The following is a 25,049-nucleotide window of genomic DNA, read 5'->3' as shown; positions in this document are numbered from 1 at the left end:
TTCACTGGTCTATTCACAGATTTTTTGTGTGGGAACCCAAATTGGTATTTATACTGAGCACAGATTCTTATTGCACTGAAGAAATTATCCAAATTCTAAGCTAATTTATTTTAAAGGCAGGAAGAGGGTACTGTGGGTGACAAGGGAGGTCAAAGACAGCAACAAAGCAAAAGAGATGGTATATAATATAGCAAAATATTGTGGGAGGCTAGAGAATTGGGTTTTTAAACTCTTCAAGGAGCATTGGAAGCACAGCAGAGATGGATGCTTGATGAGTCAAGCAAAAGGTAAAAGGTTCTGCGGGTAGGTGGAAACAGTCAAGGTTGCAGTCAGAGCAGTCATATTAAACGTCACATCAGAATCAGCTCTCAAGAGCAGCAGCAACTAGGAGCAGAAGACCACCAGGCCCTTTGAAGCTACCCCAACATTTAATATGATTATGGCTGAATACTACCTCTCTGAATAATGCAGTTACTATTAGACTTCAAGAGGAAGAACGGTTGTAACCACAGTTTCAAATTCAAGCAAACATTCAAGAAAGATTGTCAAAAGAGATAAAAGTGTTGCTTCTCAGGGAGATAACACTACTGCATTTAACTCTGGATTACACTGCAACAGAAATTTAATTTGCGGTCAATCCAGAAAATAACTTGTACATATGAAATGAAGGGCCCTGAAAGTCTGCAAGGATTGCCCCTTCAGTGGAGGGGTCTGCAGCAGTCCATCAGACAATTCCTTCAGAATCCACCTGTAAGCATGAGGACAAGAACACCAGTCACTATGCCGACTGATGACAACATATTGGTAAGATAAGAGGTACTTTTAAGACTTTATATCAGGAGCTTTCAGCTGGAGGGGGAAAAAGATCTTTAAGAACAATGACACCTCATTATCAGCAGAAGAAATATTTCACAAGTCAAACTCAGGACTAACCAAGATTATAAAATTCAGTTTATTCTTACAGTTGAATTTAAAATTTATTAGTAGTCTTACTTCCATGTATAAAGTCTGAGTATGATGCTCTGTATTGGTAACCAGTTTCACAGCATAAAAGGCACCATTACATAAATTAAAATATTACCAGAGGCACTGTTAGTTTAATGCCATTTCAACATAGTGAAAACACCAAGGTAAAGGAGCAGTTACAAACTAAACTGCCAGAAATTGACACTGCCCCCCTTCCTCAGTGAAAATGTCAGTCTTCTGACAGTTCAATAACCCACGGGCATTTGGAGATGAGTTATTTAATGGTATATAATCACATTGGTACTTTTGCTCTGATAGAGCCAATGAGGAACAGATGTTGTTCAAGTGGACCTCAGCCTTGAATGACCTATTTTAATGCATCACTACAGTTAACATCAACACATTAAACTGGTAAGTCTTAGTTGAACCAATTACGGGAAGCATGGCTCATGAACAACACTGAAGTGGAACAAAGATGGCCTGCTAAAGTACTTGGCGGGGGGGGGGGGGGGAATACACTATGAATTAGTTCCCAAATAGACATTCCTACAACGTAACATTGAATGTCTCTGCCATGTCCACGTTTGTGTGGGCAGTTCAATGCTGAGATTAGCAATCTCTCGGGTGAGGAAGTGTAACAGGTTGTGAAACCAACAGTAATTGTTCTCAGGGCAAAGCAAGGAGGATGATAAGGGCTAAAGTCACTACTTGGGCTCTTCCCCACAATTTCAGATACAGTTGCTCTTTTTCTTACACTTCAATGTGCCTACTTGAGGTAATTAGTTTAAAATTGGGTTACTTCACAGGCTCAGAAAGTGTAATCAATGTATAAATGTATAAAAAGGTTTTAAATACTGCTAACTGTACAAAGATGCATTCCAATTTTAAGTAAAAAAAAATGAATGGAGCTAGAGAACAAAGTTTGGCCCCTTGGTTTAACCATTCTTTCATAACACAAGACATTCTTCACACACCAACCATCCTGCAACATGCAATCTCTACCTCCCAACACCTTTACCAATGTGAACAGCAAAGTCATGCGTGAACCTTCCAATCAAGGCAGTAGTGTCTTGGTTACATGTTTGGCATTGCTCATTGTACAAGGTAGTTCTTCAGGAATGGATGACGGCAGATCAATACACTTCGAAATGTGAAAAGCCCAAGACGAACTCTCCAACTCCCACAAAGTAGATCACTTGGGCAATGCCAAAAAGAGGTGCAATAACTAATGCCCGACAGCCTGACCCCTTCAGGAATGCAGAAGGACCTTCGTTTCTCCAGATTCTCCTGCAGGGGAGAAAGTAATTAACCTAATCAAGTTATTTCAAACCTGAGAAATAAATATAAAGTTGTTTCTATTGTAATAAACAGAATTTGAAAAAGCCATGAACCAATAAGCATTTGGGTTCAATAGCAATCAAGGTTGCATTGCAAGGAAACAAAGTACAAAGTTCAAAGTAAATTATCAATGCCCTCCCCAGCATCCATCTCAATCCCCACCACCCAGGTCATGCTCTCTTCTCAATGCTGCCATTGGGAAGGAGGTACAGGAGCCTCAGAATCCACATCACCAGATTCAGGAGCAGTTATTACCCCTCAACCATTAGGCTCTTGAACCAGAGGGGATAGCTTCAATCAACTCAATACAGAACTGATTCACTTTCAACACCCCTTTCTGAAGTCTTATTATAAGTCTTTCTTAATATTGCAGTCCATTAACGGAAATGTCCCAATATAGAACATGTAATTAAATCCTAATTAGAACAAGGAGTAAACTAATCTTTTCAACTAAGTACATGAATAACATGTCAGTCACAAATAGTTAAGGAAAACAATTGTATAATTAGCCAGAAGTTGATTCGCCAGTACTCACTCACCTAGCACAATCCACAATACCACTGTAGGCTTCTTCATTTGCCCCTCGATGTAGAGACTGGAATCGTGTTTTGATCACTGAAATACAAAAATAAATTTATAATCCAATAACATTTTGCTCACTTTCACAAGCAACACTTGCATTTTACGCTAATTGAAGCAAACTACATCTGACGTAGCAGTAGAACAGTTTGGTTATTCTAAAACTCAACCCCGAGTTAACTGGCCAAATAACAACTGCAAAGTGCTCAGCTTATTTAGTAGCTTGGAAAACCAGCCAACCTGCTCGAATGAAGTACAAAGAAGTGCCACCAAGTGTCGTTTATCATCTGTCCTCCCACTGAGGAACCGGCATTGGGCCTCAAACCGAATCATATCAAACTTCAATCAGAACAACGCTGCTGGAGAATTTAATTACAAATCTCTGGTGAAACCCAAATTTCCACTTATCTCATGTAGCGTTTTTTGCAAACTCTTTCAGGCATTATTCTAACAATTGAGATTTCAAACAGATCAACAGTCAAGGTGAAGGTAACAGAATTATTGCTGTTCAGCAGCTCCTGAACTAATCCTGAGCAGACTGTTTAACGTAACCACTATGCCAATAAATGGCTATCCCTGCGCAAAAACAAAATTTGTGGTAGACAAATTTCCAGCCATTGTACAATACCACTGTACTTCATCACTAGGACAGTTTATCCGTGCTGAGCACTACAGGCATTTTGAATTATACTTTACTAGTTTATTTGTGGCAATGTTTTGGTTTATGTGTTCTGTATGATATATGTAGTGTGCGTGCACTGTGGTCCAGAGGATCGCTGTTTCGTTTCATTGTACAATCAAATAACAATAAACTGAACTCTTACCATCACATGGATTGACAGCCACAGCTGCAACAGATCCAGCGATGCAACCAGATAGAAATGAATGGACAAAGGACACTTTCCCATCCACTGAATTTTGCCCAAGTTTGTTCAGATGGGCGAACAACGGAAAATAGATGACAGAGAATGGAACGTCCCTGTTCAATACAAGGAAACAATTTTATCTTAAGGAAATTGTGAAACTACACCATAATACTGTTCAATTATTATGACTATACTTACATAACAGATGCAGGGAGGGAAGTGCAATTAGTGAAAGTGGGATTGATACAGAGGATGAGCAGTACTTGATAAAGATGAGAGGCATTGAAACAGTGGACAACCAGAGACTTTTTCCCCCAGGGTAGAATTCGCTAATATGAGGGGATTTATCATTAAGGTAATTGGAGGAAATGATTTTTTTATTTATTTAGAGGTACAACACGGAATAGGCCCTTCAAGCTGCGTCACTCAGCAAACCTCAATTTAACCCCATTTACAATGACCAATTAATATATTAGCCAGTGTATCTTTGATTTGTGGGAGGAAACCAGAGCACCCAGAAAAAACATTCATTTCAATGGGAGGACACAGACTCCTTACAGAAATGAACTCCAGACTCTGATGGGCTGAGCTGTAATAGCATCACTCTAACCATTACAATATCGTGGTGCCCGGGGGTGAAACATACTACCAGGGATAGTGGTACAGGTACCCTATATATATTTATTTTTAAAACATGGTTTTAGATGGTATAGCCTCTGCAGACCCTAGATCCCAGCATCATCGAGGCTGTCTGGGATTACCTGGAGAGACAGAAACAAGTGAGAGCCAAATTCTGCAGAACGGTGACAATTTCTCCAAGATGCTTGGAACAAGCTATTGGCCAATTTTTTTTTAGATATAAAACTGCACAACAGTGTACCTAAGAGAATTGATGCAGTTTAAAAGGCAAAGGGTGGTCATCCCTAAATATTGATTTTAGTCTTTTACTGCAGGGGTCCCCAACCTTTTATTGCGCTGTGGACCGGTTTAATATTGACAATATTCTTGCGGACCGGCCGACCCGGGGGGGGGGGGGGGGGGGTAGGGTTGCCAAGGACAAGAGTAGCAGTCAAAAAATCAAAAAATACATTGTGTTTACCCCGAGAAAGACTACAATGACCATGAAGCCTTGCGGGGCATCAGTGCGCATGCGTGACCTGCGCATGTGTACACCCGCCGATTCTCTGCAAATCATTTTTGGCAATTCTGTTTGTGGGGGGGGGGGGGGGTAATCACGACCGGAATATTGGTAATAAGCGGCTAATACACTCAATTTTGTTTCTAAAAGGGTTTATCTAACGAATTTAATATTAAACACACGGCGCATATTTTCCTTGCATGAATATAGTGATAAGTCAATTATCAGGGGAGGAGGGGGAGCTTGAAGTAAGTGTTGAAAGAACTTATAGTAGAAGTGGTAGAGGCAGGTTCGATATTATCATTTAAAGAAAAATTGGATAGGTATATGGACAGGAAAGGAATGGAGGGTTATGGGCTGAGTGCAGGTCAGTGGGACTAGGTGAGAGTAGCTTTCGGCACAGACTAGAAGGGCCAAGATCGCCTATTTCCGTGCTGTAATTGTTATATGGTTATGTAAGTCACTTATCAGTCAATAGCATCATAACGTTTTAAGTAATGTTTGGATATTAAACACACGGCACATATTTTCCCCGTACGAACATATAAAATCATTGCAACACACCAGTATCGCTGAATCAGTGGGAGCCCTGGGCTTGTTTCTCTGCAGCAAGATGGTCCTATCGAGGGGTGATGGGAGACAGCGATACTCAAAGGGGGTTCCTTATGTCCAGTCTATTCTGCAACTTAGTTTTCGTTGCATTCATTGCAGAGATATGTTGGAAATGGAAGCAACATTTTCAGTGCTTTCATGGCTATCTCACGATATTTAGCCTTGACTTTGATCCAGAATGCCGGCAGAGATGTTATGTCAAACATACTTTTCAGCCCGCCGTCATTTGCAAGCCCGAGGAGTTGATCTTCTTCCCGCGCTGACATGGATGATGCGCTGTTAATGACCTCGCATGTGTTCAAGCTCAACAGTGGGCGTGACAGGGAATGAGGAAAGGTGCAGCTGACTCATATCGTCAAATCATATCGTTTCCTCGCGGCCCGGTAGCGCATGCTCTGCGGCCCGGTTCCGGTCCGGTGGTTGGGGACCGCTGTTTTACTGTTTACTGCTCTTTATAGTAATATTCTTGATATTTAGAAACTTTTCATTATTTTTGAAAGCATCTTTGCTTTACAGATTTTTTTGAACATGTGCCTAAGACTTTTGCATAGTAGTAAATGAGTGTTTTAAATGGAAAAAAAAACGGAAGGCTATGTGGGAGAGAAGTGTTAGATTGATCTTGGAGTAGGTTAAAGTGTTAGCCTAGCATTGTAGGGCGAAGGGCCTGTATTGTGCTGTTCTATGTTCTATAGATAGGCTGGATAGTCAGCAGGGAAGGGTCCCTTTCTGTGAGTACTAATATATAACATTAGTCCTCTTTAGCTGAGAAGAACATTGCATAAACCTCGCTCAGCAGAACCAAGGGTTGTAGCAGAAAATATGGCATAGAACTCCCCAAAGAGCACACAAGAAGAATGAACCCGTAATCCCCACACAATTTTATACCAATATCTATTTCTTAAAGATATAGAATAGTAGTTAATTACATTCCTTGCCCAGCACACTCCCACCTAAACTTGGATACTTCTGCCAAAAGCATTTGCAAAAGCACAATGCTAGGCCTTACGTTATGGCAAAACATTCCAATATGCTACACAGTGTAGCAATTGGTTTAGAATAGGTAAACCCATTGGTTCAGAATTAGGTTTATTATTACCGACAAATGTCATGAAACTTGTTGTTTTGTGGCAGCAGTACAATACATAAAATGTAATTTAATATAAGCATATATGCACAAAATAAGGTAGAATTCATAAACAAAAACATGAGGAATTCTGCAGATGCTGGAAATTCAAGCAACACACACAAAATGCTGGTGGAATGCAGCAGGCCAGACAGCATCTCTAGGAAGAGGTACAGTCAATGTTTCCAGCCAAGACCCTTCGTCAGGACTAACTGAAAGAAGAATTAGTAAAAGATTTGAAAGTGGGAGGGGGAGATCCAAAATGATAGGAGAAGACAGGAGGGAGAGGGATGGAGCTAAGAGCTGGACAGTTGATTGGCAAAAGGGATACAAGGCTGGAGGATCTCCCCCTCCCCCTCTCAAATCTCTTACTATCTCTTCTTTCAGTTAGTCCTGACGAAGGATCTCAGCCCAAAACGTTGACTGTACCTCTTCCTATAGATGCTGCCTAGCCTGCTGCGTTCTACCAGCATTTTGTGTGTGTAGGTAGAATTCATGATTTGTTTAGAAATCTGATGGCAGAGGGACAGAAATTGTTCCAACACATAGCTTTTGTACCTCAGTATAGTTGCTCCTAATCCTTTGTACAGTCCTCTAAACCCTTGGGAGTGGAATAAATCCTTGGCAATCTGGGTTGCAGATACCGGCCTGGAGGCAGTAGCAGGGCTAACATTGTAAGCCCGACTCAAAACTGGATTGCTGGCTACGATTTTAGTGGTGGAACAAGGAGGTAGTATCAATCTCTGCTGAGCAGCTAGAACAAATTAAGCAAGAATTTTAGCAATCTCAAGAACATGGACACCAAGTATTATTGATTTACAGAAAGATAGGCAAATTGGATAGTTACCTAGTCTGCCAGCATCTTGAAGTTGAATTTTCAGCATCTCCATAGGAGTAGTGACAATAACCTGACACAGGCCTGCTCCACAGCCAGCCAGCATCTCACCCAATATGTTTAAACCCTTACTGAAAAGGCAAAGAAAACAGCAATCATGAATATATTCATTCCATTCAAAATAGAACAGTTCAATCTGTATACAAGACATTGAAACACAAGTTCTGTGGCATTAATATCCCAGACTGAGAAAATCAAAATTAAACTACAAAGAATAATATATTAAGAACAAAATAGATGATCTACTTACTCATCATGCCAAAAAGAATTAAGCCATAAAGCCCTCTATATCTCCTGTACCTAATAAAGTGGCCACTGAGTGCATGTTCATGGTCTTCTGCTGCTGTAGCCCATTTACTTCAAGGTTTGCCATGTTATGCATTCAGAGATGCTCTCAGATAATGTGGTTATTTAAGTTACTGCTGATTTCCCGTCAGCTTGAAGCTGTCTGGCCATTCTCCTCTGTGCTCTCTCATTAACAAGGCATTTCCTCCCACAGAACTGCCACTCACTAGATTTTCACATAATTTTCTGTAAACTCTAGACTATTGTGTGTGTGTGTGTGTGTGTGTGTGTGTGTGTGTGTGTGTGTGTGTGTGTGTGTGTGTGTGTGTGTGTGTGTGAGAAGTCCCAGGAGATCAACAGTTTGAGATACTCAAACCACCCTCTCTGGCACCAACAATCACTCCATGGTCAAAGTCCCTTAGATCACATTTGTTGTGTATTTAATATTTCAGTAATATTTGAGTAATGTTGTAAATATATAGTTTGATTAAGCATACTTGTTTCTTTAAATAATTTATTATTTAAAGAAAAAACAAAACTAAGATGCATTCCTGGCTCTGTGTTTCCTTTCAATTAGTTTAATGTTGTGCAGTTACAAAACATAACATTTCTTCCCCATTCTGATGTTTGGTCTGAACAACTGAACCTCTTGACTATGTCTGCATGCTGTTGGTCCGGTTCTGCTATTTTACAGGCAGGTTCTGCACACTCACATTTGGGCTAAGCTTCGAAGTGCTGACCGACTTAGAATGCCAAACCAGCCTGCATGATCTGTCACTGGCCTCTCAGTTCCTACTCCCCATTTTTACTGACAATGCTACCATTCTGGACTAGGAGACAGGAGGGAAAACATATACACAAGAGATTCTGCAGATGCTGTAAATCCAGAGCAACACTCACAAAAAGCAGGAGGAACACAGCAGGTCAGGTAAGATCTATGAAAATGAATAAACAGTCGAGGTTTTGGGGTAAGACCCTTCATCAGGAAGGGAAACAATTCCTAGTCAAGTGACTTCACTTCCACACACCTATTTATCCATCTATCTATTAAGAGATAAGAGCTTATATTAGGTCCTTTCAGCTCAAGGAGCTGTGACACCTAACAACCTACCAATTTAATGATTTAATACTAGCTTAATCACTGGACAATTTACAAAGACCAATGAACCAACCAACCAGTACAACTTTGGACTGTGGGGAGAAATCAACCAGGGCACCTGGAGGAAACCCATGTGGTCACAGAGAGAACATACAAACTCCTTACAGATGGTATCGGGATTGTATTCCAAACTCTGATGCCCCCAAAACTTAATTTTGTAAAATTACTTACTTGAATACTAATATCCGATAAACATCTACCACTTATAGACTTAAGTAAGCCAAATTTCAAAGCAGTGCTTTGTGTATCAAAGGAGGTTCTGCCACCAGCCATACTAGGTTCCTGGAATCCAGCGCATGTTAGGCCAGTAACATAGGTCCATTATTTCCAGATCAGCTAAGTACAGGCTACTGATACAGTGGCTGACATTTCTGGGAAAAGGGAACCTGGTCAGCATTTTAACTTCTGGTAAGATGGCGATACATTTGGTCACAGGGGCTTCTCCGGGTCTAACAAATAAGCATCTTAATCTTTTTTTTTGCAATTGCAAGACCCTGTTGGACAATGGTAGTACAGAATACTTCAAAGCAATACTCACAACACGTTGGAGGAACTCAGCAGTCGGGCAGCATCTGTGGAAAAGATCGGTCGACATTTTGGGCCAGAACCCTTCGTCAGGACTGTAGAGGGAAGGGGCAGAGGCCCCATAAAGAAGGTGGGGGGAGGGTGGGAAGGAGAAGACTGGTAGATTCCAGGTGAGAAACCAGTAAGGGGAAAGACAAAGGGGTGGGGGAGGGGAGGCGATAGGCAGGAAAGGTGAAGAAAGAATAGGGGAAAATGCAATGGGTAGTAGAAGGAGGCGGAACCATGATGGAGGTGACAGGCAGCTGGGGGAGGGGGCAGAGTGACATAGGGATAGAAGGGGGAGGGAATTACCGGAAATTGGAGAATTCTATGTATCCCCCAGCTGCCTATCACCTCCCTTATGGTTCCGCCTCCTTCTACTATCCATTGTGTTTTCCCCTATTCCTTTTTCACCTTTCCTGCCCATCACTTCCCTGACTCCCCTCCCCCACCCCTTTATCTTTCCCCTTACTGGTTTTTCACCTGGAACCTACCAACCTTCTCCTTCCCACCCTCCCCCACCTTCTTTATAGGGCCTCTGCCCCCTCCCTCTTCAGTCCTGACGAAGGGTTCTGGACCGAAACGTCTACCAATCTTTTCCGTGGATGCTGCCTGACCTGCCGAGTTCCTCCATCGTGTTGTGAGTGTTGCTTTGATCCCAGCATCTGCAGATTATTTTGTGTTTACAGAATACTTCAAGACTGGTCCATTGCTTCATTGGCAAGACCAACGTCGGGGGAGTTGCATGGACAAGACCCTCACCAGTTGCATCCACCCGGGGAGAAGGTACCAGAGGCAGTGTGGGAGAGAACAGAGGCATGGCAAGCCCCTTGGGATCATTGCTGGGTGGGGTGTTGGCCCTTGTAAGACGATCCTGCCATTGTTGCTTCTGTTCAGTGTTCACTCCCTGGAGTTGAGACCAGCACGAGATGAGGAACTGCTACATGTTTGTTCTTGCAGAAACGTGGCTCCAGGACAACATCCTATGCACCATCAATCTTCAGGCCATGCCACTCAGACTTGTGCTAAAATTATTCTGTGACAGCAAGTGCTGTTATAACTACATGTGCAATGTGTGATTGTATGTACTGTGTTATGCACCTTGAACCCAGAGAAATGCAGTTTCATTTAGCTGTATACATGTGAATGGTCGAATGACAATAAACTTGAAACAGCTCCATAGAAACAATTTACAAAGTGATATACCATCGACATTTTCAGTGAACTGAAAAAAATACTTAATTGCTCAAATTGATAGAGTACTTTACAAAACATACCCATTTTTTGACAGATAGGTACGAAACAAGTCATTAGCAGCGAGTTTAATGGCCTTCTCAGGTGTTACCAGTGTAAGGTTCACAGCCGCACCTATTGGATAAAAAAATTTAACACTAAGTATCCCTTTTACATGTGGCATCTCTGTAATTTACATCCAATTTGGATAGGCAAATATAGATTCTGTATCATACATCATGTTGTCCTTTTCCTTGAACTCAACTGAGTTCATGCAGCATTTAAAATTACATTTAGAGAAACAGCTCAAATAAATTTAATATCTTCCAAGCAGTCAGATATCTCATGTTGATAGGTGACAGACAGAGAGACAGGCATTTGCCACATTAACTGCGCAGTCTCAGTTTCTGATTTGGCAGTCAACAGTTAAGATGGGGAACAATTTAATTTCACTTCTTTGAATAGTTGGGTCAGAATTCAGAGCATGTTCCAGACTCAGAACAGCTGTTTTAATCACAAAATTACTTTATCGGAAAGATCTGCTCAGTAGCTCCTTTAGTAACTACCCCTGTATCTAATAAAGTGGCCAGTGAGTGTATGTTTGTGGCCTTCTGCTGCTGTAGCCCGTCCACTGCAAGGTTTGACTTGTGCATTCAGAGGTGCTCTTCTGTTGTAATACGTGGTTATTTGAGTTACTGTCAGCTTGAACCATAGGACTACAACTCACTGGACATTTGTTTTTGGCACCATTTTCTGTAAACTCTAGAGTCGGTTGTTCATGAAAATCACAGATCAGCAGTTTCTGAAATATTCAAATCACCCTGTCTGCTACCAACAATCATTCCATGGTCCAAGTCACTTAGATCACATTTCTTCCCCCATTCTAACATTTGGTCTGAAAACAACTGAACCTCTTGACCATGTTTGCATGCTTTCATGCATTGAGTTGCTGTCACATGATTGTTGCCTGGCATGTTGCTAAGTTTGTATTTTATTCTGATATGGCTAACTGCAGCTAAGGCTCCCTTAGGGTATGCATGGCTGTGACACAATGGTATTCATGCTTAATCGTGGGCTTCTGATCACAAAGCAGTGAACAGGTATCAAGCACGGCAAGGATCGGACTCGATGCCATCCAAAGTCAAAGAATTTACTCTCAGACCAATAGTCAGAAAATCAACCAATCAATACATCAGAAGTCTGATCAGCTTGGGAGATAGAAAATCAAATATTTCAACTGCAGCATGACTTGTCAAGGGTTCATTTGCATATATTAATAAAAAGGCATAAACTCATGTGTTTAACAGGAGTTTTAATATTAAATATTTTCTTTTAAAATAAAGGACTAATTGCTGAAAAGAAAACTAATTCTGGCTAATCCAGGATTAAGAGATAAGGCATGATTCTAATTACACATTTACTCAATTCTAAAGATGAAGAATAGAAAAAAGGTCACAGAATTGAAGCAAGTACTTTGCATGTTACAGCAGAGCATACAAATAAAATTGTAGTAAGAGAGACAGTACTAACAGGAAGGAAACAAGAAATCTGAAATGAAGAGCACAGGCAGACTTCACTCCAATGAAATGGAATTAGTTTTTTTTTATTGCCCAGGGCAAAGCCCACAACCAAAAATTAACTACTCAATGAACACATCACATATGGAATGGCCCATGGAATCACAAGTACTTATCTACAAGTGAAGAGTAAGTAACCATTGGAAACACAGCACAGCCCATAAGACAGAGCTAACTTCAGTCCAAACAATCTTTATACTTTTCTCAATGTAACAATACATGCCATGTTATGACCTTAAAGACTGCTGTCCACTCAAAGCCACTTGATCTTAACTTTGACTGTATTATGGACACATCTGACAAACTAACCAATACTGGACAAAAAGGTGGGCTGGATGGGAATCATGGTGGGGAGGGGGGATGGAATGCAGGGAGGAGAAAGTCTGCTACTTATGCCAGAACAAGGAGACCACCTGCTGTGTGTCAGCTACAGAAAACATGACTTTCAACCCTTCATTCCTTTTCCTCTACGGACACTTCCTTCTAACTGATTTAATTAATTGTGCAAATGGTTCAGGTTTCTAAATAAACAGTTAGCACCCATGGGTTGATACATTACACAACGTTACAAGTGTGATGGGCCACTACAAACCACCCAAGTTAAATTTCCCTTCATGTGCACTGCACTTGTGGAGCAAATGAGGTGAAAAATAAAGCTCCTGTAATATTATAACCCCAGACTGCCCCACCCCCAAAATACAACCATTAATAGCTTACAATTTAAAATACAGAAGATTGAAGTGTTACTAAGAAAAGGTGTGAGATGGAAAGTGAGAAAATTCAAGAATTAGTAATGTAATCTTTGCTGATTTAAAAATATACAAATAACATTGAAAATTGAAAGAAATGTATCCTAGTTACAAGACCAAGTGGTACTGTAAGCCACTTAATGGTTTGATCCATCGTGGCTTCGCCAGATCGGCTAGGCCTCAATATCCATGGCGACCGTCTGTAACATGAAAAACACAGATGCAAACAAGACCATTTCCTCCAAGATTTAAAAAAAATATATATATGTAGTAGTGGACTTTAGGCATTAACATTTTCCTTTGATAATTCAACATCTAACGGATATCACTTTCCTGAGCAACTAGATTTAAAATACCTCATGCATCAAACATGTTTTCAGAAGTCCCATTTCCCAGCTCTGATGGACTATTAAACATTGAGTGTAAGCAGAACAGCAAGTCTATGGACAAGCTTCAATAATCAATGTACAAAGTAGGCCAATCTTAACTGGTAAAGGCTTTCAGAAATGCTGGCTTCAACCATGCCTGAGCTCTCTCTAAATGACAAAATTCATGAGAAAGCCAACGTGATGCTTCAACCAAACACATCTCCCATGGTTCACAGGTCAGCAACCTGGAGAAATCCAGTTCTGTGCCTGCCCCAAAGCTGCTTTCAGCCGATTGTAATTTAAAAACTCCCTGCATGTGATCATCTCCAAGTGACTGCAAGTGTGTTACTTATTTGGCAGTGGCAAACCAATTAATTCGGGACATTGGCTCTTAGTACATGAAAGGAAGGGGATCAAAATTTATTTATTGACATACAGTGCAGAACAGGCCCTTTGGAGCCACACCAACCAACAATCACCCAATTTAATCCTAGCCTAATCACTGGACAATTTACAATGACCAATCAGCCTACCAACCAGCATATCTTTGGACTATTGGAGGAAACTAGAGCACCCAGAGAAAACTCATTCGGTCATGGGGAGAATGTACAAGTTCCTTACAGATGACGCCTGAATTGAACTCCAACACCCCAAGCTGTAATAGCATGGTGTTAGCCACTATGCTACTGTGGCACCCCAAAAGGATTGCTGCCATAGAGTCAGTGACTCTACCAGCTATGTCTCGCTATAACCCTCATTTTACTTATCAAAAGAGGAAAATAACAGTTTACAGTCTCTTGGGCAGGGGAGAATATGACATAATGGGATAGACTCAACCACCAACAGAAACACTGACTCCTGAAAACATGCCTGATTACCGCACATTGTATTGGGCTGCACAAACTGCATTGTACTTACTTGCTCTGGAGCACAAGACCACATCAGTCTAATCAGTCTTAAACGATCAGGAATTTCCACAAATTATCACAATGTATTTCATTTAGATTTTCTCTCCAAATTAATAACACAAGATTAACATTGCAATAAAATGTTTTGTTAATTAATCTAGGCAACAGTAGTCTATAAATTAATAAAACTGAACCACAACTCTTACAGGATTTGCAGGTGAGGAGTGGCCTCAACTGTGACTTTTACCCTACTTATCCATGAAGAATGACAACTAACAACATACCAATTAGCTGCAAATCCTTATACATCAAGCCAATAGCAGGCAAAAACATAAAGACTTTATCCATTCTGAATTGAAAAGTACTAAGTTCATTATTATTACATTAAAACACGATGTGCAATTTCAAAACGACATTCAACAGTATATTCAGCTAACAGGTTAATTATAAGATATTTTGTGGAATCACCAGTGAGATGTAGTTTTTACAAAAAATTCAGTTCTGCATATTTCTGAAGACTTGTAGCCAATACATGGAAAACAAATCCCTACCTCTATACATTCCAAAATATCCTTCAGATCGCACGGTCTTAATTAGACAGTCCATCCTAAACAAAGAAAGAAAGTAAAATTAAGGCGGCACAAAACTGTTCCATCTGTACTTCTGATAAAGAAATCAAAGATTAGATCTATTACATCAAGTTGATAATTAGTTCCTACTCTGCCTATGAAACTTCCAAAGTGTACTAAGGTGACTTAGTTGACCCTTTCCTTTAAGGAATGAGCTGTTCTACACAGATTGAGTACTTTGGTGCAGTCACAATGATAGCATAGTGGTTAGCTCGACGCCATTACAGCTCGCAGCACTGGAGTTTGGAGTTCTACACAGGTGTCCTCTAAGGAATTTGAATGTTCTCCCGTTGGACTGCCTGGGTTTCCTCCAGTTGCTCAGGATTCCTCCCACATTCCAAAGATGTACCGATTTGTAAGTAAATTGGTCATTGTAAAGTGTCCTGTGATTAGGCTAGGTTAAATCAGTGGGAAACTGGGAGGTGAGATGAGGCTCTTTGGGCTGGAAGGGACTGTTCCACACTGAATATCTAAGTCAGGAATTCTCAACCTGGGGTCCATGGACCCCCTGGTTAATGGTATTGGTCCATGGTGTAAAAAGGTTCGGAACACCTATTCTAAATAAATAAATAGTCAAGAGTTATTCTGTGCCAACAGAAATAAAATTATCTCTATTTAAAAGGCCTATTTAGAAAAAGATTCATACTTTTGCCTTCTATGAGCACACTTTAGCAAATAATGCAAGCAAGGACATGTGAAAAATTTAAAGAGTTCAGGGAGCTTAAATACCAAGTATTTCTATATTGGAAATAAGGAGCAAGTGTTTCAAGGTGCTTCTCAGTATTGGTGTAACTCACATGCTGGTGTAAGTACGCTGCCCATTCCTCTGGTTCTGCAGCCTGGTTTTAGCCAGATCAATCGGAAAAACACAGGTAACTCCGATCAATCCAGCAACTCCACCATTGATGAGCTTAGCGGGGAGGCTGAGAATTGAACAAACATAACAACAGTTAGCTACAAGCTATGCAATATTTTAACATTTAATCTTTAAATGCTAAACCCCCAACAGGATCATTAAAGCAGGAAATTGGAGTGATAATAGAACCTGCTGCCCATAAAAATGTGCTGAATTAGGACAACGTGTATGATTTGCTGTCAGTAAAAGACATACCTGAGTTAAAGAGAAAGGTTGAGTAGATTAGGCCTTTATTCCCAGGAGCTCAGAATGAGGGGAGATTTGACAGAGGTATACAAAATTATGAGGGGTATAGATAAGGTAAATACAAGCAGGCTTTTTCCATTGAGGTTGGGTGAGTTAAGGGTGAAAGGTGAAATGTTTAAGGGGAACATGAAGTGGAACTTCTTCACTCAGAGAGGGGCAAGAGCATGGAACGAGATGCCAGCAGAAGTACTGGATGTGAGTTCAATTTCAACATTTAACTATTAGTTTGGATAGCTACATGGTTGGAAGGGGCATGCAGGGCTACGATCTGAGTGCAGCCAAATAGGACTAATTCAGCTCTTATGTCTTACACGGGGTTGAGGGGGTTAATAAATCAGCTATGATGGAATGATGGAGTAGACTAGACAGGCTGAATACTCTAATTTGGCTCCTAAATCTTATGGCCTTGGCACAGACTGGATGGACTGAAGGGACTGTGTCCCTGCTGTAACTCTATGACTGTAGAAGTATATAGGTAGGAAGGGTTTAGGGGGAAATGGGCCAAATGTCGGCAACACTGTTAGCATGGATAAGATGGGCCAAAGGGCCATACATTCTACGCAGTATGACTGTCAGCGGTGTGTGCTGATAAGCTGAGAGAATTACATTTTCCCAACAAGTGAGGTGGATACTACAGGCGTTGTGATCATTTATAGAGAATCACTAATTACTTCTGTACTAAGGAGATTTTTTTCAAAAAGTCAGTCACATGAATTGTGAACGAAAGCTTATGAAACCAGTAAAGAGTTCAACAATTCTTCACTTGAGGTGTGGTTGTGAAATAATGAAACATAAAGCAGTCAAAGGCAAATTTTCACCTTCAGGGCAGCATTTGGTGAAGGTTTACATAGGCAACATAGAACAAAACTCCTACCTGATGTGGTTGTTGGACATGTTTAGTGATATTTTTCTAAGACGGCACAAACCAGATGTCACACGGCACAGCTGAAGAGTCACCGGGAACTATAGCCTGGACTCTGCAGAACAAATTCATTGATTAATCTTATTAACTTACTTCAATAGTATGCTAAAACTGATAAGTACACCTAGCTTTTCAAAACCACAATTCTTCAAAATAGCAGCCCCACAATGAGAAGAGCCAATTGTCCACTTTGGCCAATTCTGCATCCACCTTATTGTCCCACAAACTCCCTGACCTTCCAAGTCTGACCACCCTAACCAACTGTGGCATTTAGCTAATTTAAATTTCACAAAACAATGCTGGTCATGAGTTTGAATGTATTCACCAGATTGACTACAATAGTCAGCTCAAATACAGAAACTCCAAAGATGAAATCTAACTCTGTCATGGGCAGTCCCAAATCCAGCTGCACAAGGAGGGTTGGGCATGGGGCTAGCAACCCCATCCCATAAAAACCCAGACCTACAGAAATGCAAACAGAAGCTCCAAAGACCTCATCCTTAAGAGGAAAGATCTTCAATGTGCTACACCCTGAAAGACGGGCCCCGGTCAGAAGACTCTGGCGAATCGCTGCCGGCAGCCCATGCCCCAGTAAGGGCGATGGGCTTAAGAAGAAACATGACTTCTGGATCAAGGATCTTGTGGGATTAAAGCACTGGAACCTTACCTCCTTCAGACTCGAGACGACACAGTACAAGATAGTAGAATGAATGCGCTGACAGATGAAATTCACAGCAGACATGTAAAACACCCAAACATTAACCAGACATTCCAACTGTGTGGGGCAGCATGTGTCACACAGCTCTCACTGATGGATGCCTACATTGGCAGCTGGCCAACCTGGCTTGCAAAGTCCCAGGTCAACAGCTGACTATGACACACAGCGTCTGTGGGACACTGGGCTGCTCCCAAATATAAGAAACGCAGAATGCAAAGTTCAAAATAAAGTACAAAGATGTCATCAAGATCAGTTTATTTTTAATAAAGTGAAAAAAGACCAAATTTTCCCTTCCCATCAGGCTATTGAAATAATTAGTTATGTTCAACAATAGTGCAGAACCTGCCTGCAATCCATGATGTCATATACTTTCCGAGCTTCATTACTGAAGCCTGCCAGGAAACCACAGATTTTCTTCCACTTTGCTTTACAGTGATCACCTTTGAGAGACATATCACAGAAGAATGAAGACAGGCTCAAATAGTACAACTATAAAGAAATGGGAAATAGAGGGCTACTGATCACTCAGAAGCAGGTGGGATTCGTTTATGTAGACACAATGGGCCAAAACAGCCTGTTCCTGTAGTGTATTTTTCTATGTCTGTGTTAAATCAGAAGACTAACTATGCCACAGGATCACCAAACATTTGTAATTTACTATGAAATTAAGGAAGCCATCTGAAATTACAACAAAAACAGAGGGGAAGTCAGTGGGAAAAAACTGAACTGAGCCCCTTAGAATCAAACTAAATTGAGCAAGCTATTAAGTTGCAGGCACTTTGTAACATGAGCTGCGATTCCGGATCATTTAACTCTGTATCTGACATATTCTTAAGCATGAATCTGTAATCTACTCTCAGGGATGCAAGGCAAGCACGGGCTTCAGAGTACTTTCCAAAGCCACTTTTAGCAACATAATCACAGCATGAGGGGATACCACTCCAACAATTTTTTGGCTGCCAAATTGTATGCTAGTCACATGTAACTTTCAAGACACTACAACTCTGTTTACTATTTACCTGTGCTGTGCACTATGTACACTTTAAATTGTATTTTACTTATATATTTGTGGTAATATTTTGTGTTATGTTTTGTGGATGCACTGTGGTCCAGCGGAATGTTGTTTTGTTTGGTTGTATATATGTACAGTCAGATGACAAACTTGTACTCATCTTGTATTACTTATTGATTCTTAATTTATTTTTTGTGTTTGCAGTTTGTCTCCTTTTGTACATTGATTGCTTGTCAGTCTTTGTGTGAAGTTTTCCATTGATTCTACTGTGAATGCCTGCAATAAAATTAATCTCTGGGTAGTATTTGGTGACATAAATGTACTTGGTACAATAAATTTACTTTGTCTGACATACTGTCTAACCAAGAAGTTTAAGAACCATTCGATTCCTCAAGGTTAGTCTGGAAAACTTGCAGAACAACTGTTTACGAAGTTAACTCAGAATTGCATGGATTTTAAATTAAATCCTCATTTGTATAATGACAAAGCAATATCACTCTACAGGAAGAGAAATCCAGGCCTTTTTAAAAGCTACAATGGTTGTTTCACCACATATTTAAAGTCATGAGTAGATATTTCAGCTCTGCTAACAAAATTTGTGTTTTTCCCAGAGATGAATAAGCAGTGCATTTTGGAAAACCTTATCAAGACTCAGGTCTTTCAGAAACAGTGGCATTCAGGCTTGCGATGAAAATCAAATGCAAAAGAACCACAAAATTCAAGATAATCTAACGCTGCTTCACTAGAAAAACCACGGCCACACATTTCTCACCAACAACAGACTAACTCAACAACAAGTCAACATATTTCATCCCTATAGATGATATTTAACTTTGAAACTTCAGTCTTGTATCCAAAGACACGTTTTCCATCCGAGTACCTAGATATTTCAAACTCCTGCTATCCCACCTTAGGACTGAAACCAATGTGAACCTTTCATCATGGGTGTCACGATAACACAGCAGCGAGAGCAATATTACTATAGCTGGGGGTGTTCCGAAGTTCAATTCCTGCGCGCGCCCCCCCACCCTGTAAGGAGTTTGTATGTTCTCCCCGTGACTGTCTGGTTTCCTCCCACAGTCCTACTGGTTCGTAGGTTAATTGGTCATTGTAAATTGTCCCGTGACTATGCTAGGATTAAACGGGTGGGTTGTTGGGTGATGTGGCTCAGTGGGCTAGAAGGGCCTGTTCCACACTGTACCTCAAATAAACTTCAGATCCAAATAACAACTTGAAAGTATTAAAAACGCAAACACAAGGAAATCTGCAGACGCTGGAAATTCAAGCAACACACATAAAATGCTGGTGGAACGCAGCAGGCCAGGCAGCATCTATAGGAAGAGATACAGTCGACATTTTGGGCTGAGACCCTTCATCAGGACTGCTGCATTCCACCAGCATTTTGTGTGTGTTGCTTGAAGGTATTAATATAGCATTAATACTGTAAACTGCTAAGAGTAACAAAAATCCAACCAATAAAAACTAAACTTTCAAAAAAAAAATTATCTAGTCCGGTTAGAGTACGGAATTACCACGGAATACAATTCACATGGTATATTGGGAAATGGAATTTCATGCTCGTATGATCTGTAATTATTCAACATGCTGTCACTCCACTGAAATGTGATTCACGACAGCTGGCATCTCAAAACGAGAGCCATCAGTTTAGAAATAGTCTCTTGCCCCGTCCGTTAACACCCAGTATCATGCATAGCTTATCCATCACACAGAGCCAAACTCCTACCCTAGTAAGGTGACAGCCAAGTTCATGTCCTCTCTAGAGACCCACATACAAAAATAGATTAATCTTCCTGCTCCTAATGACAGGACCATTTTTTAGTTGAACTGTTCAAGAGCTTATTTATAAACACAAGGGAACCTATGGCATTATTCTGAAGCACACAGCCCTGTCCCTATGCATTAAAATTGACTTTCAGCTCACCATCACTGCTATTTCCAGCCTACAAGATTAAGTGCATCTTAAATAAGATCCGAGGCCATAGAAAAATAATACACCAGATTTTCTTTCTTTCTGAATTGTACCTGCCTCATTAACACATTTAAGAGGTTACCATATTCAATATGAAAGCTCTGGTAACAGTGTTGACTGACAGGACATTTATACAAACAGAGTGAAATGTGACAAGACTCTATTCTCTTGTACTTGCATCAAAGGCATGAAGACGCGAGATTGTTTGCAACATACATGAGAAGCTGAAGGAACTGAACAGGCCAGGCAGCATCTATGGAAATGAATAAACTGTTGACGCTTCGGACCCAGACCCTTCTTCAGCAAAGATGTTTAATGTCATATCCAGTGCACAAGTGTAAAGGAGAATGAAATAATTGTTATGCCAGACCCGATACAACAAAAAACTACAAATAATAAAAAAATACACACTATATATAAATATAAAATAGCTTATATACATAGATTGTCTGTCCATAAAGTGACTGACAGGAAATGATTAGGTAGTGGTGGTTGACTGTGTGGAGGGGTAGGTTAGTGGGTGAGACCCTTCATGATATTGCTGCCAATTGTCCTGACACCTTTCTGTACACATGCCCACGATGGCAGGTTACTTGAAGGAAATTGCTTTTCCAATGAATGGCTTGTCACTTAGAAGAGGTTGCTTAATTATTCCGCTTCATCAGATCTTCAAAGCTAATACCTTCCGATTCAATAACGATTCCAGCGTCATTTCTTAGACTGCACCAGATGAATTGATTGCATCCAATTCAGGGGTACCGCAATTGACTTCAGTTGAAGAAGGGTCTTAGCTCAAAATGTCAACTGTTTATTCATTTCCATTGACTCTGCCTGACCTGCTGATTTCCTCCAGCGTTTTCTATGTGTTACTTTGATTTCAGTAGACATGGCTCAAGGTGGCCAGACAATAATCAGCTTGGTATGCCACAACTCTTATGTCAATTATGCACAGGCAGGATCTGTTTTGATTCCTATAGTAACTATAGCCACAGGTACAAGCAGCCAAGGACAACAAAGCCCGGGAAGTGTTCAGTGCCTACATGGGAAAAACTGATAAGAGGAAGGAACGGCTGAGACACATAGGATTTAATGTAAGGCCACTATTTTTTCTATTTAAATATGGAAGATATCTGTGGCAAGAGAGGCACTTAATCATTCACAAAAATGAAAATCATTCTGTTGAAGCAATGCTTCCTTATAGGAATCCCAACTGCTTGAACATTTGCAGTGTTATTTTCATTATTTCATATTTTAAACACGGGATCAGAATGAGGCCATTCGGCCCATCGAGTCTTCACCATTTTATCATGGATGATTTGTTATCCCTTTCACACTCATTCTGCCGTCTCCAACCTCCGCTTTAAATATACTCATGTCAACGAATTCCAGATGAACCACCCTTCGCCTCATCTGTTCTAAATGGACGTCCCTCTATTGCGGCTGTGATCCTAGACCTCCCCACCATAGTGCCTCTGTTCCTAAACTCCCCCACCAGAGGAAACATCGTCTCCACATCAACTCTAATTTTTAAGTTGTACACACTTGCTGTGCCGTAATTGCAGATTTAGACCTCCAACCTGCTGCTTGTAACTGAAAGTCCAATTTCCGTTACAGCCTTCCGTTTCTGGGTGCAAGTCATTCAATATTCCTTGCCCAAGTGTCTAACCGGGTGTACACTTTGCACACCGGACAACTTTAAAAAAATCAGTTAGGCTACGAACTGATTTAAAAGTTATTATTTAACTGACGCACTTAGCCGCATTTAAAAATCAGAAAACGAATCAGTCGATGACTAATTAATCGGTAGATTACTAATTCACAAGGGTACAGTCCCAATATGGTAGACAAGTAAACGTATCGTGGATTCGGAATTTAATATTTCAGTAGGACGCAGAATTGTGACAGGGTTTGTTATGCAGTATTACCATTTGAAAGTAAAATGACAGGAATGATAATAGCCTATATAGAGAGCACTTTCATACAAACGATGGCATAAAGTGCAAACTTGGAAACAAAAGACAAAATTGTTAATTAAAGCAACGTTAAATCAACGGGTATTGAGTTGGCGTCTAAAAAGGTCAACTGATCCTGCGTCGCTTACAGTTTTAGGTATTGAATTCCGCAGTTTGGGAGCGCAGTTCAGAAAAGGCTGACTGGCCAATTATCTTTTGAGGGAGACTGTTTAAAATTAAGAGACCGGCGGAATATATTGCTCGAAGGGCAATAGTGTTTTCTGTTTTCACCGACGGACTCCAGCCGGCATCGCCAGAATTTTGTTAGAAGGGAACATAGTTTTTCTCTCAGAACGGCTTCGCGGTGAACAGTCAGTCGCACACCAGAAAGGCTCCGGCGTCCATTCATGACCGTAGGCTGACTGAACTCAGGCACACAAGGCGGCGAGGGGCAGCAATCCCGCGCCTCTCGGTGAAGCCCGATCCCCCGGTACTCACCGCTCTGGTTGATCTGACTGGGTGACTGGTGCTTCGCTGTGTCGTGATAGCCTCTCCCGCCCCGGCGATCTGAACCCAACTGGATGGCGACCGGAAAAAGAAAGGCGCGCCCCTCGCTCCGCAACCACTAGGCAGAGGGCGGGTCCCTACCGCTCGGGACGGCCAATCGTCACAATTAGCGTCACCACTGCGCGCCACCTATTGGTTCAGTTCCAGTGATTGACGTCTCCGCTCTCCCCTCGACAAAAGGAGAAGCGCCTCCCTCGCTCCTACCACCAGGCAGAAGGCGGGGGCCGGCCGCTCGAACTAGCCAATCCCCACAAAGAATGTCAGCGCCTCGGGCCACCTATTGGTTCACGACAAAGATTGACGTCTTCACCCTCCCCCCTCCCCCCTCCCCCCGTGAGTAATTCAAATTCTCTTCCACTACGCCACGTGAATATTATGGCGGGCGCGTAGGCAGCTTTAACGGCGGTTGGCTGGGGTGCGCACGCAGCTAACGGTTTCTCCCCTAGTTTCCGATAGAGTTAGCGAGAAAATCGTCCAGTTTTTTTAAGTAGCTAAGAATGTGAACCCCGGGTTATAAACCAAGTGTTTGCTAGAAGAATGAGTAATTCGGGTTTGTATTTTTAAAAAAAACTCCATGTAAGGGGAAGTGTGAAACTGTACGTGGCATAGTAATCGGCCGTTCGGCCCGTCGAGCCTGTGGCCCCTGATTATATCCCTGTGACCTATCAATCCAGGGTATACAAGTACTGCTATTGAGGGAGTGCAGCGTAGGTTCACGAGGTTAATTCCCGGGATATTTTGAAAGATTGGAGCGACTGGGCTTGTATACACTAGAATTTAGAAGGATGAGAGGGGATCTGATTGAAACATATTAGATTATTAAGGGATTGGACACGCTAGAGGCAGGAAACATGTTCCCGATGTTGGGTGAGTCCAGAACCAGAGGCCACAGTTTAAGAATAAATGGTAGGCCATTTAGAACGGAGTTGAGGAAAAACTTTTTCACCCAGAGAGTTGTGGATCTGTGGAATGCTCTGCCTCAGAAGACAGTGGAGGCCAATTCTCCGGATGCTTTCAAGAAAGAGTTACATACAGCTCTTAATGATAGCGCAGTCAAGGGATATGGGGAGAAGGCAGGAAAAGGGTAGTGATTGTGGATGATCAGCCATGATCACAGTGAATGGAGGTGCTGGCTCGAAGGGCTGAATGGCCTACTCCTGCACCTATTGTCTATTGAATTAGGCCATTTGGTCCATCGAGTCTGCTCCACCATTTCATCATGGCTGATCGTTTATGAAGGTTTTCAGTTATCCAGGTCATTGTTATTCAAGCAGTAGTAAATCAAGAGAACTGGACTTGCTGTGTTGTCTGTAAGATGTTTCACCTCTCATCTGGGAGGCTTCTTCAGTTCTGATCCATGGTGGAGAGTTTTCTGGTTTATAAACTCTCAGTTTTCAAACCCATCCCTGTACAAAGGGGGTGAGGTATGACACCACCAATCAGCTACTTACTAGGCAGTCCTAACATCTCTACTCCAGTGTCTCCACAACAGTTCACACCTACATTCATGCAAAGATAAGACTAATGACTCTCATTACCTCTATGACTCTTGATGACCCTCAAGTGCTTGCTATACCTTTAAACAACTCACAGAGTTTATAAACCAGAAAACTACCCACCATGGATTGGAACTGAAGGAGCCTCTCGGATGAGTGGAGAAACGTCTTTGAGACAACACAGCAAGTCCAGTTCCCTTGATTTGCTACTGCTTGATATCATGGCTGATCTATTTTCCCT

At 41.3% G+C, this 25,049-nt stretch overlaps 1 protein-coding gene across 3 annotated transcripts; it reads right to left on the bottom strand.

Moving 5' to 3' along the window:
- Positions 1-945: 945 nt before the first annotated feature.
- Positions 946-23,384, bottom strand: LOC134344230 (mitochondrial glutamate carrier 1-like). 3 transcript variants are annotated; one of them, XM_063043681.1, is made up of 10 exons: positions 23,244-23,384; positions 17,026-17,128; positions 15,787-15,912; positions 14,912-14,967; positions 10,803-10,893; positions 7,470-7,588; positions 7,181-7,376; positions 3,708-3,862; positions 2,844-2,919; positions 948-2,253 (listed from the first exon to the last, which is right to left on the bottom strand). In XM_063043681.1, the coding sequence occupies exons 2-10, from the start codon at positions 17,043-17,045 to the stop codon at positions 2,100-2,102; spliced, it is 993 nt and encodes a 330-aa protein (XP_062899751.1). In that variant the 5' UTR covers positions 17,046-17,128; positions 23,244-23,384; the 3' UTR covers positions 948-2,099. The 3 variants fall into 3 exon arrangements, with proteins under 3 accessions (XP_062899752.1, XP_062899751.1, XP_062899753.1); XM_063043682.1 differs by lacking the exons at positions 17,026-17,128; positions 23,244-23,384 and adding an exon at positions 13,202-13,284 and having other exon boundaries at positions 946-2,253; positions 15,787-15,872; XM_063043683.1 differs by lacking the exons at positions 15,787-15,912; positions 17,026-17,128; positions 23,244-23,384 and adding an exon at positions 13,197-13,284 and having other exon boundaries at positions 14,912-14,926.
- Between the last annotated feature and the right edge of the window lie 1,665 nt (positions 23,385-25,049).

This window comes from Mobula hypostoma, chromosome 3 (assembly GCF_963921235.1).
Source record: "Mobula hypostoma chromosome 3, sMobHyp1.1, whole genome shotgun sequence".
Lineage (NCBI taxonomy): Eukaryota > Metazoa > Chordata > Chondrichthyes > Myliobatiformes > Myliobatidae > Mobula > Mobula hypostoma.
This window is presented reverse-complemented; position numbering and strand designations above follow the sequence as displayed.